General features: G+C 34.1%; 1 protein-coding gene across 1 annotated transcript in view; it reads left to right on the top strand.

The window, feature by feature from the left end:
• Positions 1-14,905, top strand: part of LOC117117126 — a 118,218-nt gene that overhangs the window by 50,653 nt on the left and 52,660 nt on the right. Inside the window, exons 68-96 of the mRNA XM_033261334.1 lie at positions 62-211; positions 575-715; positions 1,276-1,374; positions 1,795-1,947; positions 2,106-2,243; positions 2,458-2,562; positions 2,647-2,796; positions 3,439-3,579; positions 4,005-4,103; positions 4,457-4,606; positions 4,952-5,092; positions 5,324-5,425; positions 6,212-6,367; positions 7,751-7,888; positions 8,311-8,338; positions 8,632-8,921; positions 9,603-9,695; positions 9,904-9,999; positions 10,125-10,220; positions 10,760-10,852; positions 11,131-11,223; positions 11,695-11,790; positions 12,075-12,170; positions 12,656-12,754; positions 13,016-13,162; positions 13,640-13,777; positions 13,972-14,118; positions 14,228-14,368; positions 14,572-14,670. Coding sequence (XP_033117225.1) covers positions 62-211; positions 575-715; positions 1,276-1,374; positions 1,795-1,947; positions 2,106-2,243; positions 2,458-2,562; positions 2,647-2,796; positions 3,439-3,579; positions 4,005-4,103; positions 4,457-4,606; positions 4,952-5,092; positions 5,324-5,425; positions 6,212-6,367; positions 7,751-7,888; positions 8,311-8,338; positions 8,632-8,921; positions 9,603-9,695; positions 9,904-9,999; positions 10,125-10,220; positions 10,760-10,852; positions 11,131-11,223; positions 11,695-11,790; positions 12,075-12,170; positions 12,656-12,754; positions 13,016-13,162; positions 13,640-13,777; positions 13,972-14,118; positions 14,228-14,368; positions 14,572-14,670 — 3,615 coding nt within the window. The remainder of the gene's footprint in view (positions 1-61; positions 212-574; positions 716-1,275; positions 1,375-1,794; positions 1,948-2,105; positions 2,244-2,457; positions 2,563-2,646; positions 2,797-3,438; positions 3,580-4,004; positions 4,104-4,456; positions 4,607-4,951; positions 5,093-5,323; positions 5,426-6,211; positions 6,368-7,750; positions 7,889-8,310; positions 8,339-8,631; positions 8,922-9,602; positions 9,696-9,903; positions 10,000-10,124; positions 10,221-10,759; positions 10,853-11,130; positions 11,224-11,694; positions 11,791-12,074; positions 12,171-12,655; positions 12,755-13,015; positions 13,163-13,639; positions 13,778-13,971; positions 14,119-14,227; positions 14,369-14,571; positions 14,671-14,905) is intronic.

Below are 14,905 nucleotides of genomic sequence, written 5' to 3'. Positions count from 1 at the left end.
GTGATCTTCTAAGATATTTTATTTTGTTTCACACACACAATAATTCAATATTTTTAAACAGAGCAAGGATTTGTAATCCGCTTTACAACTCCATCTGAAATTGAGCTTCAGTTGTACGGTGATGTAGAGTACGTCTGCGAGATTGCTTCTGTGACAGGATTCCGCAATCCAAAATGGATTGCACCGGATGGAACTGTAATCAGCACAAGAGGTACAATTCATTTAATTTTGCAAGAAATTAATTGGAAGGGAGTAGCTTTTTCAGATTTTCACTAATATGTCTAATAAACAGTAATAAAACATCGAAAGTAGCTTTTCTGTGGCAATGAAAATCATGATTTTAGTTAGATGGATTTCTTGTTGCTTTTATCAGTTAATAGTGGAGGACATTGTAGAATGGCCACCATTTTTTTTAAAGATAAACCCATTATTGTCTAAATACTGTACCGATAATCATCAATTATGTTTAATGAATAATCTATAAATACTAGGTAAACTATCAATATTGAAGTATTATTTCAGTATTCTATTTCATGAGTACTTACAACATTACTTCTGATTTGTGTGATTCTAGGCACCAACACTCGGCAATACATTGAGTACTCAACGCCAACCTCCACTCGTCTCGTCATCCAAGGACTGCAGCTCCAAGATCAGGGTATCTACACCTGCAGTGTGGGATCTATCAATGACACTGTACCAGTTGTATTAGATGGTAAGTGGTTGTAACCATGAGTGTGTGAATTTGCAAATTGATAATAATAGTATGCGAGAACAATACTAATATGTAATGATATCAATAATAATAATAATAATGTGGAATATGTAATTTTATTCTGTTTTTAACTTATTTAACTAGATCCTAGATGAGCTGCTTGCCTTTGTGGAACTTACCTTTTAAAAATAATCCATCTTACATGTAATTTTTAATCAATCCATATGTACATTCACATTCCTTTTTAAATTTCTGCCAAGGTATTTCTTATTAGGAGAGTAAATTTGTCATTGTTTTGAAAAACCTATATGATTTCTTTTATGATTTCATTCTAATTAGTTTTCTTTTTTCCTAAACTGTTTTGTAGGTGCGGAGGCATTTAATTGAATCACGAAAGATTTAATCTATTTTTTGAATAATTAACAGTACTTAGATGACCCAATATATGTCATGAAATTGAGGTAATTTATTTTTCCCTTTTAGTGTGTGGGGAAACTTGGTATATCAGGTAATCCAGATAAATCATCGAATATTAATATTATTGACTGTTTGATTTACAGTTGGAGATTGTAATCCTTCTTGTCAAAATGGCGGACAATGTTTGGATGGTACTTGCCTCTGTCCAGCTGGTTTCTATGGCAGCCAGTGTCAACATCTTGGTAACTATATGTTTACGTAAACTACAATATGCAGAGTAATAGACAAAAAGACCCATAAACACCAAATAAGTTATCTCTATAATTGTGTATGCAGTTGCTGTTGTTGAATGTCTATTGGAACTGCCTGTGATGTATTATATAGTCTATTTCGTGAATACTTATCTGGATAAACCGACTAATTGTGATTGTTCCCAAAACGGAACACCCCTTCGATTGATTTGTGTAATTTACTAAACTATTAAACCTACTAAGACTATTAAACCTACAAATTTTTTATGACCATGCCACAACTCCATTTGTGTAGATTCAAATATTTCCCAGCCAACACCGATGTATTGCCACTTACAGGATGAGTATAAAATGTGTTGCATATATACAGGATGGAAAAAAAAAGTGTGAATGATTGTCTGTTTTCCACAGAGTCGCCTCATGCCTTGACGATCATCCCACCTTCTACTCTACCTGAGATTGGGGAAACAGTCTCCATCATCTGTAATGCACCATCACCAGGCAGATACCGTAATCCACAATGGTTCTATCCTGACGGAAGACCAGTACTCATGAAGTCTGAAGGTAAATACAATTCTTACTTGATATGTAACCGAACATCAACCAACATACCCTGGTTTTGCATAGGTGACACAACAATTTTCTTGATCTGATTTAAATTTATGTCGCATATTTTTCAAAAAAATATTCATATGTTTTTATTATTATTATTAATATTGAAGGAGCTGGAAACGTTTTTGTTGACCTCCTCGGGCCATTCTCAACCAGACTGACACTAGATGATATTAAAGTTGAGGATCTTGGAGCCTATAAATGTGAAACCGGACCTCTGTCCTCGGTCTACACTGTCCTTGCTGAAAGTAAGTATCTCATATTTTTAACTTTTAAAATTCAAACAAGATTTACATGTTTACAGCATTTAAAAATGAGATTTAAGTTTTTAGATTCTTATAATTGTTGTGTAACTTACCATAATAAAATAACCATCATATAGTGTATAGCGTAGAAATTGGATAGTGTTGTAGGCAATACAGCAGTGAAATTAGTTAACGTGTGTTTAATTTTGTTAAACAGACACTCGTGATTGCAGCACACGTCCTTGTCAAAATGGCGGTACCTGTTACCGTGGTGTTTGCACATGCCCAGTAGGATACACAGGAACACAATGTGAAACCGAATGTAAGTATTTCGACAAGTTTTTTAGAAACACAATTGCAATGTACTGTTGATGTTTTATAAATGTTATTGTTTTTGGTTTTACAGTGCAATCATTGCGAGTTAAGATCACCCCACAAACCAGTCTCCGTGAAGGACAAGACCTTATACTGCAGTGTAATGTTCCTGATGCAAGTCCGTTCAAGGATCCTGAGTGGAGAACTCCATCTGGTCAAGTCATACGTCCACTCAACCAAGGTACCCACAACCGCAAACTACAACAAAATAAATTTTGCATATCTATTTATAAATATAGCTGATTATTATAGATAATGAAACCTTACACTGAATGCTTAAACAAGGCAATGATAGGTCAATCATCTCTTATGAGAGTCATGCCTGTTGCTGACTTTAAGGCACGGAAACTTAATAAAATTGATAAAAAGATAAAAACAGATGTCGCAAAAATATCATGAAATTGAGAACAATTTAAAACAAAACATACATTGAATAGAAGTGTAAAAACATGAAAATAAAAAGTTTAAAATTATCTAAATTTTTTAAAATGTTTTTAAATTTGTATATACACTGTAAAAGGCTTTGGAGTAAAAAATTACATTAAAACAACAATTACGGGGAAAGGTAAAAAAACGGACTAGTTGATTTTGACAAAGAAAGCCCAAGAAAACCAATTACACAAGTTTATTTCCATTGGGGGTCCTTTATGATCCTAACATTTTCAAGGGTGTTGCTAACTTTTGCTCAAATTAGTAATGTTGTGAGCCGTTATGTATGGTGTGCATGATTTCCCCAATATTTTACTTCAAAAACAAGAAAGTTAAAGTACAGTCAGATTTTTTTTTACAAAAAATCACATTTTGTTCATGTTTATTTCATTAGGTGGCTCAGAATCGATGTTTGTTCAGGCTGTTACTCTAACAAGTTCCACCCTGGTTATAAAGAATGTGAATGCAAGAGACAGTGGGGCCTATTTGTGTAAGGCCGGCCCACTACAGGCTGAATACACCTTCACACTTACAGGTATAGACCGATCCATTTACAGTGATTATTCTCCCTCTGCAGATTTTATAGCTCTGCTACTAATGTAAATATTGAGGTTATTAAACGTGCAGTAGGTTGTTTCAATCATGATTTACTCTAAATACTTTGCACCACCATACATGGACATGACATGCCATGCATAAGGGAGACTGCAAGGAGGTCCCTAGAAAAGCGATTGGATTTGTCTATAGAAACAACTGAGATTATGTCTTTGCCTAAGATTTTTCAACAGAGCACCTAATCACTATTGGATATGTACATTTAACATCGAAGAGCTTTAGATTTTTGTTATGTCAAGAAAATTATAAAATAATTTTGCTAATCATAGAATACATTTGTGGCTTTTTTTCTTTTAAACTATTGCACAGTTAAAATATAGAATGCCATAATTTTTTACTATCTAGATACCTCATGTAGTCCAGCCTGTATCAATGGTGGAACTTGCGCTAATGGTAAATGTGTCTGCACAAGAGATTTCACTGGGATTGCCTGTGAGAGGGAAGGTAAGATAAATAATAGTCTTGTCAGTCGGATGATAGTGAATACTTACGTTGATAAACCGATAAATGCCTAAGTTTCCTTTAAAACTTACCTCTCGAGCATAAAAGAAAAATAATGGACTCACCCTAGCTCGCCTATATATACGCCCTGCTTTTGTAATGAAAGCTTGCTATTACAAGAGTTGTAAAGTGTAGTGTGTCACCATGTCCGCGCAGAAGCCTACTTGTTCGTTGTGTGATTGGCCTAGGCCTAGCCCACGCAATAATAAACATCCTGCTTGCCCGGCCTGTCGGTCATAATGTTAATGCATTTTACTTTGCCCCTCTGTATTTCACATTAATTTCTTTTTTTCTAGATTATGTGATTCGCATTTTGACTCCTGACTTGTTGGATTCTCGGGAGGGTACTAACATGACATTGGTTTGTGAGCTTCCTTCCAACAGCTTCTTCCGCAACCCATTATGGTATGACATCCTCTCCAATGTGGTGCCAACACTTGGTTCTGGTGAGTTTCCAATGTCTTCATCTTTCTGTTAAATTTATATTGTTGCTTATAATAAACATGTGGTTGTTTATAGTAGAAGGTTGTAAGTTATTTTTCATCAAGCAATAAACGTAAAGACGTACTTACAGAACGTTTCAAGACCTGTCATGTCTCAATCTCAACTGGCATTTCATTATTTCCGTCAAGCAGAGGAATGTGCGATGATGTTGTGCTGCTTTGGAATCCCGCCACCTACATTAGGTCCTATTGGACATACCTCATCGCTCAGTAGGAGTCAGATCAATAGGAATTTATGCTATAAAATTCTAAAACTATTTATATTACCAATATGCTTTTTTTTTGTAGGGGACAATGAGCGAGTTGCTCAGGAGGCACTGTCACCGCTTACATCAAAACTCCACTTTACCCCCCTCCACCAGACAGACACCGGTACTTACACATGTATGGCAGGCCGTTTCCGAGATGAATACGACTTACGAGTGAATGGTAACATTCGATGATTTATGTTTTGTGTATATATTATATGGTATTGTTATGTTTTAAGTTGCAATCATTTCGTTAATGAAGTTCATAATAATTGAATGCTCTTGAAATGATTCATATTTTACAATTGTTCTTATACAGAATATCAATGTTATTTACAGTGTGTACTGATGTCACCTCAAAATATACTAGGGGACCAACAAATTATACTCATATTTACTTTTTTTTTGTTAGCTATTCCATGCAGTGAGGATTGTATGAATGGTGGACTCTGTATCTTTGGTAGATGTGAATGCTTACCAGGGTTCAATGGTGACAGCTGTGAAACTCCAGGTGGTGGGTACAACTTCTTAATTTTTTTTCCCTCATGATGAGATATATATAAATCATTTATCAATCCGACTACTAAACTGATTACATATTAATGTTGGATTTGCGTCTAAATTAAAGATAAATAAAGACCAAAGGTTTTTTTAAGATAAGATGAGATAAACTTCATTGCTCCAAAATAAGGAATTCAGTACTTGCATTAATATATACAGTAAAAATATTAAAAAAAGATAAAGTACAGTAAAATATAATAATTATAATACAAAAGAGATATCAAACAACGACCATTAAACCATTAAAGCAGTCACCAAAGCACAGAAACAACAGCAAAAAGGGTAAAAACTAAGATAAAAAATATATTTTTAAGTTATTGCAATATTATTATTATTATTATTATTATTATTATTATTATTACTACTACTACAGTTTTTTTTTTTCATTTTTATCATCATCATCATCATCATCATCATTATTATCATACTACATCTTTTAAAATTGATGTTAAAAGGTCTTACACCCTGGGGAACAAAGGAGGCCTCAGTTTTTATCTTGGACACTTCTTTTATCGTCAACAGAATTTTACATATATTTTCTCTGCCGCGTAGAGCTTCTGAAAGAACTGTTTTGATAAATTAAAAAACACAAATTAATATAAAAAATCTGCTCCCCTATGGCAATCTTAAAAAAATATATAGAACATTCCTACCTTATTTCATTTTGTCAGGTTTACCTAATTTGTTTCCATATTCTTGTCATTGTAATTGACTTTCAAAGTTTTTTTTCTCTTATCAGATGTAACGCTTGTTATTACTGTGAAGGAGATTACTGGTAAAGAACCAGTAGCCGGTGAAGACGTCCGCTATTCCTGTAAGGTATCAGAGACTAGTGGGTTCTTAAGGCCAACATGGTATGGACCCGATGGTCTGGAGGTAGAACCTATAAGTGGTGGTAAGATGTGGCTTTAGTTGATGCTTATTTCTTTCATACACAATATTAATAATATATGAAATTTTTATTCTGCAGTTTCTCGATAGATTGTTGTTAAATTTAGATTCAATTCAATTTAATTAATATTTATTCAATTTAATCAAATACAAAAAATGATAAATTAACAAAAACTAAAAAAAAACTAATAACAATAAATGCATATCAAGTATATATACATTTATATATGCACACACATACTATATATGCATATGTATATGTACATATACATGTATACACACACACACGTACACCCACACATACATCTACATAAATACACATACACACAAACATACGTAAAAACACACACACAACCACATAATTCACACAAAATATACATACTAAAATAATTTGATAAAGTTAAGATTGGTACATTTGTAATTAATATTTCTTCATCGGCTTCCTAAAATTTTGGGTTCTATTGCAATTTTCAAACTTAACATGAGTATCATTCCATAATTTCGGTCCGTATGCAGAAATGAAAAATTGGCTTTTAGTTAGTCTTACAAAAGGATTAGATTAGTTTGGCAGTGGTAGATGTCTATTTCGTGAATACTTACCTGGATAACGCAGTGGTAGATATTTAACTCACTGTAGAGTAGGGAGATGACATCAGACCATGGTCCCTAATAGGCACTTTGGTCTGCCTCTGAGTGGAAGGTATTCAGTGATTCTCTTCCACTAGACAGGACTTGGACTGATCAGAAAAATTGATGCCCTGCTTAAAGCCCTGTCCAGACTATCACATTTTATTTGACATAAACATGCGACATGCCTAAATAATGGTCATGATGACATCACATCATGACCATATATAGGCACATCATGACTATATATGGACATACAACAGTTTTTTGTCAAAGGAAATTTGATAATCTGGACAGAGCTTTCTGACTTAAAAGGAGAATACGTTTTAAGGTCGTACTTTGGATTAAGATCTATCAAATAAGAAATAGTGTTATTGCTATGAATATGATGTCACTATGAATATTATACAGATATTGCTCATGAGGGGAATTGTGAAATCTAATCTATTGCCCAAAGGTAATGTGGAGACCGTAGCCTATCTACGAAGGTCTGAGGGAAGATAGGCTACGGTCTCTACATCACTGAGGGGCTATAGATTTCACCATTTCCCGTAACTAGAGCAGTCAATATTTGTTTTATATTCCTCTTACATAGATTCTACGAAGCCAATAAAAAGTAATTAAAAGAGTACCCACCAAGTAGGCCTGGCTTACTTCCTAGGTCTAGGAAGTTATTGCCTGCTTCTTAACCAATCAGATGACTAGAATCTATGTATGTGGTATATAATAATTGATATTGAGCCCATTCTCATTTTCTCAGGTAACTATCACATTGGCAGTGATCTTATAACTCTCCACGAGAGCCACCTGTCCTTCCGTGGTCTCAGTTACAGTGATAACGGTAATTACTCATGTGTGGCAGGGCCTATGAGGTATATCCACAACCTTGTTGTTCTAGGTAAGTATATTACTTGGAGTTTACGATTGCCTCCATGATCCATAGAGGCAACCATATTAGTAGGGACTGAATACATGTTCATACTTACAGTAACTGATAAGATTATTTCTTGGCCTAAGATTTTCACCAGGGAACCTAATCATTATTGAAGATAATCGTTTAACTTTAAACAGCTTTGCAGTATACATTCAAAATGTGAAAACATCTTAAATTGAAATGACTCATTCTAGTTATCATTTATTCAAACTCACTTAGCTTATGTATGAGTAGTTGTTATTCCTCTTTACATTCTTGATTTCATTCAAATTCAGGTTTGTTTTCAGTCTTCCTCCCTTCATTTCACTAAGATTTAGTTCCCCACCAGCACAAAAAATCTACTATGGAAACTGACTAGAACTTTAAGATGTTTATTTTTATTTCAGACCCAATTATTCCAGTCACTACGGAAGAGTAAGTGTTTGCTTCTGTACTGTTTATTTTATTTTAATGTATGTAATGTTTTACCTCTGTTGAATGATATTTACGTAATGAAGGGAAGTAAAATCAAGAGTGTTTGTGTGATTAGCACTCATGATAATTTTTTAAGCCTTTCAATAATAATAATGGTAAACACATCAAGCAATAATAATAATAATAGTAATGGTATAGCACATCATGCAAAGGTTTCTATGCGCTTCGCTATTGTAATAATATCCGGAAATTGAATATAATAAAATACAGTATATAAATGATTAATTTTTCAGGCCAGAATTCATAGTAGTTGAAGAATACATGAAGAATGAGTCAATTTCCCTCGGTGCCCAAGCCGTTTTCATGTGCCGTATTGTTGGCAATCCACCTCCAGAATACATCTGGTTCAAAGATGGTGAACCTGTCAGTGAAGAAGACCCAGCATTCCTGATCATGACATTTGACTGGGGTACTATGATGACCATTCATACTGTACAGATTGGAGACATTGGAGAGTATAGATGTGAAGGAATGAATAAGGTTGGAATGAGATCTGTCATTAGTAATCTGGATGTATCAGAAGGTAAGTTTGAGGGCGCACTTTCAATCATAGTGTGGATAAAATATAAGCATGTGAATGGCATTTATGATCGTTTTGTAAGTCTGTATAAACCTATAAAGGAAGTACATCCTGTGGCATCCAAGGTATATAAAATTGGCAAGATGGGTGATTCCATTATTTTTCCTTATTTTGGTGAGGGTGAATTTCAATAAGCCTATATATTTATGATGTATTGTTCTGTGAAATAAATAAAATCTGATTATATCTTAGATAGGGTCTTATGTTATTATCTAAAGGCTAAACTCTGAAAAATAATTAAATTAGTCTAATTCTGCTGTAGTATCAAAAAAGTAATTGGTATTGAATTAAAGTACCATGGCGCAGCGGGAATGGTTTGGTTCCCAACCTGGAGGTCGGAGTTTCAATTTCTTGCTGTTCATTTCACTTGTGTACTTGAGCAAGGCACTTTTTCTGCTTGTTTCTCTCCACCCAGGAGTATAAATGGTAGGATTGCCTGCTACTGTGCTAATATGACAGCAACACTTAAGCATGCGGACAATGACTAGGGAATATAAAGTGCTTCCTAATCTAAGGAAAAGCCACTATATAAATTCCAAATAAACAAATAAATATTTGTAGGAGTTGAATACACTATATTTTGGAAGAAAAATTATTAACATGATAATTTGCTATACTTTGCAGCACCTTGCTTCCCAGCTTGTTTGAATGAAGGCAGATGTATTCTGGGAGAATGTATATGTGCTGAGGGCTACACTGGAAGCTACTGTCAATCTGGTTGGTTCACTGAATATTAGTTATTATAGTCATGTACTGTAGTAGGCAGCACTCAAAAACAAATTTTAAGATGGTGCTGTATTTTTTCAGCATGAGTTCAACTACTGTTGATGCAAGCTTCATCAAGTGCACACTGTATTATATTTGTACGTTATTTTTCCGAAAATAAATGTATTATGAAAACAAGACATTTTGTTAATTCTTACAGAAAAAGTATGCATATCCGAATGCTTGAATGGTGGAGTTTGTCAGCTTGGCAAGTGCTTCTGCGCCAAAGGTTACACCGGTGACATCTGTCAGTTAGGTATCTATATCTAATTTATTTAAATATGTTTACATTTATTGGGCTTTCACTTACAAAAGGGTCAGGCCACTTTTTTTTTTGCATAGCTAGTGAATGCACCAATTTATTAATTTGTTATTTTGAAGAGAAATCATGTGAACCAGAATGTGAAAATGGTGGTGTATGTTCACTTGGAGAATGTATTTGTGCAGATGGCTTCAAAGGAGATGCATGCCAAACAGGTGAGAACTGAAGGATTGTACTATATTCTTTAAATCTGCCTTTTTTTCACCCAACTGTTAATTATATATTATATAATAATTCTTTATTTAATAATAATAATTCTTTATTTGTCCTTGTGTATGTATGCCTACACACTGGGAAATTCGGGCTGGGTCCCTGGGGACCCGCGGCTGCCATAGCTCAGTGCCAACTACCCCACTTATTCTACAACATCAAACGGATAAAGACTGATACAGACATGGTCCTTAACTCGCCTAACTCTCCTGAGAGGGTTATTTGAGGAGCTGAGCGTTTTTGTTATTATAAAAGACCTGATTTCAATACTCAATGCAGAGCCGGGTATTGAACCCGGGTCCCGGCGTGCAAGAGGCAGGAACCATACCAATTAGCCAAACACTCAGCTCAAATATGTAATAAAATTGTCTAATACTTATCTGGATGAACTAATATATCTTACTCACAGACCAACAACATCACTTCTGATTTGTGTATTTTAAATGCTTAACCTAAATTGTATTATATAATATTTTGTGTGTAGCCATCTGTCTGCCAGCTTGTCTTCATGGTGGCAACTGTACAGGCGGTGCATGTGTTTGCAGCCCAGGATACACAGGCAGTTACTGTCAGACAGGTAAACATAACACATTAAAGCAATTTTAATAGTTCAGTTTGTTTATTTTGTGAATACTTAATCTAGGTAAACCGACTATTGCCATTGTTCCTATACATGAACACCCCCTTAAAGAAAATAGAACTGTCCATTTTGGGGTGCCCATATGTTTATCCTCATTCTTTGTCACTGTTGAAAATGACAACACCTTAACGCATGTTCAAGCAAAGAATAATATAGTTGTTTATATTAATTTCATACCCTATAAAATCTTTCATTTTGTTGTTTTTGCTTTCTAGAAGTACAATGCGAGACAGAGTGCATCCATGGAGAATGCAAGCTAGGTAGATGTGTCTGTGACGAAGGGTATGAAGGAAGGGCTTGCGAAACAGGTAATTTAAGCCAGTAGTCTTTATTGTGTGTGATTCCTTCACATCACATAATATTAGATTACTCTACTGTATTAACAAGATACTTCTTGACTAATTTGAAGTGTGTGGCAAGCAATAAGGCTTTGGATTTCCATAGAAAATTAGGAGGGTTTTGCCCGAGGCTGGCCACTTGTATGCGGGCAGAACACTTGCGTCACAATTCTCTCTTTCCACCAAGGAGTATAACTGGGTACCTTGTTAGTTTGATTGCTATTGTGCAGCTGCAGCACAAAATACTCGCCAAAATACTCTCCAACAAAAATTAATACAAAAATAAAATGGATGAAGTCTGCCTTGTGAATACCAACTATTGCCAGTTGTTCCTTTAAATAGAACATCCCATGAATTCTAATTACCAGAGTAGCAATGTAAAGAATATAGAGGCATGTGTATACTGTATAAATATTATTGGTACAATGATCGTTTTTTCAGAGAAGCCATGCCCATATATCTGTCTGAATGGTGGTGTCTGCCGGAGAGGGTTCTGTGTATGTGCAGAAGGATATGAGGGCTTGCAGTGCTTGCAAGGTTAGTTTCTTAAATTGTCTTTTCTGTTCATTAGTAAAAATATCCTCAGAATTTTTTTTTAGATGTTTTTGCTTCTTGTTTTTTTATTTAAGTACAGAAATATTTTTAAATAGATATCAGAAAGTAAACAACAAATAATGATGAATGACTATATAAATAGTAATAAATTTGGAAATTTAAATTAATTTATTAATATTGTTATTAGTTTTGTTATTTGTGTTCTTTTTAAATTATAATATTATTTTAAATACTTAATTTATGGAATATATTACCTGTGTTTGTAGAACTGGAGTGTGAAGAGGAATGCCAAAATGGTGGTGAATGTTCGGCTGGCAGATGCATTTGTGTCGAAGGCTACATTGGAGAGTTCTGTCAAACTGGTATGTTAAAACCTATTGATTTTAGGTTTATTATTTACAAAAGATATGCAGAAATCAATTTTTTTAAATCATAGTTGATAATAAGGACTTAATGAAGTTTATTATATTCAAGAATAAGGTCTCAGATTCTATTCAAATTCAAAAACCTATCAATTGGGTATTACGATATGTGTGTATACAGTACTTATGAATTTTACCTGTTTACATGTTTTTGATGGGAAACTAGCTTAAATAATATCTTTTACTCTATGCATTTACAAAATTCCATATATCTCGGTATCTTTTATTCAAATATAAATTAAAAATTAACAAATCCATTCATTCATTCTCATGGTATATTTTATTCAAAAAATTCAAATATAAACAACACAAAGTTAAAAAGTTAAAAAATCGATAGCAGACAAGAGCTGAATTGAGGATCTAATGTACAATTAAAAATTTACAAACACAATTATATTTGTTTTGTTTTTTTTTGTTAATTACAGAGAAGCCATGTAATAGAACATGTGCCAATAGAGGAACCTGTGATAAGGGCAAGTGTGTTTGCCAGCTGGGCTACTTGGGAGATTTCTGTCAATCAACAGGTAACTATAGCAACTATCACAATATCATGTGACTTGTGACACACTTGTAGGAAGCATGTCTTCATGGGGCTGCTAGTGTCTACAAGTTTTCTTACGTTATTTTTCTTTATAAATATTTTGTAAATAATATATAAATCAAAATATTATTTAAAATAATGATTAATAATGTAAAAAAAGCAGGACACTTCCAGATTCATCTAATCTGTTTATTTGTTTGGCAAATTTTCAAATTCTGATGTTACATTTTGTTACTTATTGCAGATCCTACTGCAGTAATGGACATCAAGGCTGTTAATGGAAAGCAACCAATGATGGGAGGTGACGTCAGTTATGACTGTAATATAACGGAGGATAGCCCCCTCATTGATCCCGTTTGGATGACACAGAATGGTGAATTGGTTTCTGAAGGTGAGTGCATTTCAGGAAACTGTATTCTTGTCATCATCATCATCCTCATCATTGGCATCATTATCCTTGCCGTTGTCATCATTATCTTCACTATTTCATCATCATTTCCATCATTACCATCATCATCTTAATCATCACCACCACCATTGTTACCATCGTCACCATCATCATCATCATCACCACCAACACAATTATCATCATCATCATCATCATCATCATCATCATCATCATCATCACCATTATGATCATCATTACCATCATCACCCATTATTACCATCATCACCGCCATCACAACCATTATCATCATTACCATTAATACATCATTATCATCTCCATTGCTGTAAACGTTTGCATCCTCTTAATTTTTTTGCAATATTTATTGTCGTCATGAACATTGCCACCACCGCCTTCACCATCTTCACCATTGATGATCTTCCAAAAAAAGTATTTTATCTGAACAATGTATGTTTTTTTCAGATGCAGGTCGTGTGCAGCTGATCAAAATGTCACCTAAGCAAGTACGATTAACCATAACAGGATTGAAAGAAGAGGATGCTCGTAATTTTATCTGTGTAGCTGGCCCAATGCGCTCCCCTCTGAACATGGTTATTGATGGTAAGTATACAACATAATCTTTTAAGGCTAAATTCTTAGAAATACTATTGATGGAATCTTTCATACCACAGATATTTGCTAATAATAGGCTCTCAAGCCACTTCATTGAAAAAAGATAATAATTTTTTAAGTCAGAATATCATAGTATTACATTTTACATTCAGCATCTTTTTTTTAAAATTTTTCCCATTTAGATAGTGTAACAATCGTGGCTACAGAAGCCCAAGAAATTGCTCTAGGAGAAGACATCAACCTGCTCTGCAAAGTCCCAGCAGAAGATGTCATTGAAAGACCAAAATGGCTGGACAGTAATGATGTCACCATTGAAACACTAGAGGGAGGTATGTTGCAGCTTATAAGTTTCAGCCTTGCTGTAACTTGCAATTCTCTCTGTTTTTCCATTCGTTTTAGTCATATGAGATTTTATAAGTATTTTTATTTATATCTTAGGTGCAACCGATCATGTTTTTGTTGAGCATGTGTCAGATTCTGTCACCAAACTTGTGATCAACCGTGTACAGTTAGCTGACCTAGGAACATACACGTGTATTGCTGGTGCAGTCAGGAATAACTTTGTTTTGGATTTCGAACGTAAGTTTCTTGATCGTTTGATTGACACTTTGACGGAATAATGTACCAAAATATAATCCTGATTATGATTCGTTTATTCTGATATAAACATTAGCCTACAATTAAACAAAGCAATTGAACTGCCACCACTGGTTTCATGTTTTTTCAATAACGTTTCAAAATAATGATTTTTATTACGTAATTGCAATTTTTTTTTTGTTTAGCACCTGTATGTATATTGTTGTGTATGAATGGCGGGTCATGCATCCAAGGAACATGTCTCTGTCCCGAAGGTTTCACAGGCGATCAATGTCAAATACCAGGTAGGCTTACAAAAGAGTAAACCACAATATTTGTGGCTTGCATAATAAATTTTGAACATTTGGCTTTGATTTCAGTTGTTAGGTTATAGTTCTTTCCGCATGACTAAGATTTTTCAGTAGTAGTTTAGACTTCCAAAATATTATGGAAAGATATTAGGAATTTTACAGATCTCACTGGGATTATTTTTTATATATCTGTATTCACATGGAGTGCAGTTTTTCTATTTATTTTTCT

The sequence above is a fragment of the Anneissia japonica genome, unplaced genomic scaffold (assembly GCF_011630105.1).
Source record: "Anneissia japonica isolate Jap-2015-1 unplaced genomic scaffold, ASM1163010v1 scaffold287835_len3118868_cov185, whole genome shotgun sequence".
NCBI classification, from domain to species: domain Eukaryota; kingdom Metazoa; phylum Echinodermata; class Crinoidea; order Comatulida; family Comatulidae; genus Anneissia; species Anneissia japonica.
This window is presented reverse-complemented; position numbering and strand designations above follow the sequence as displayed.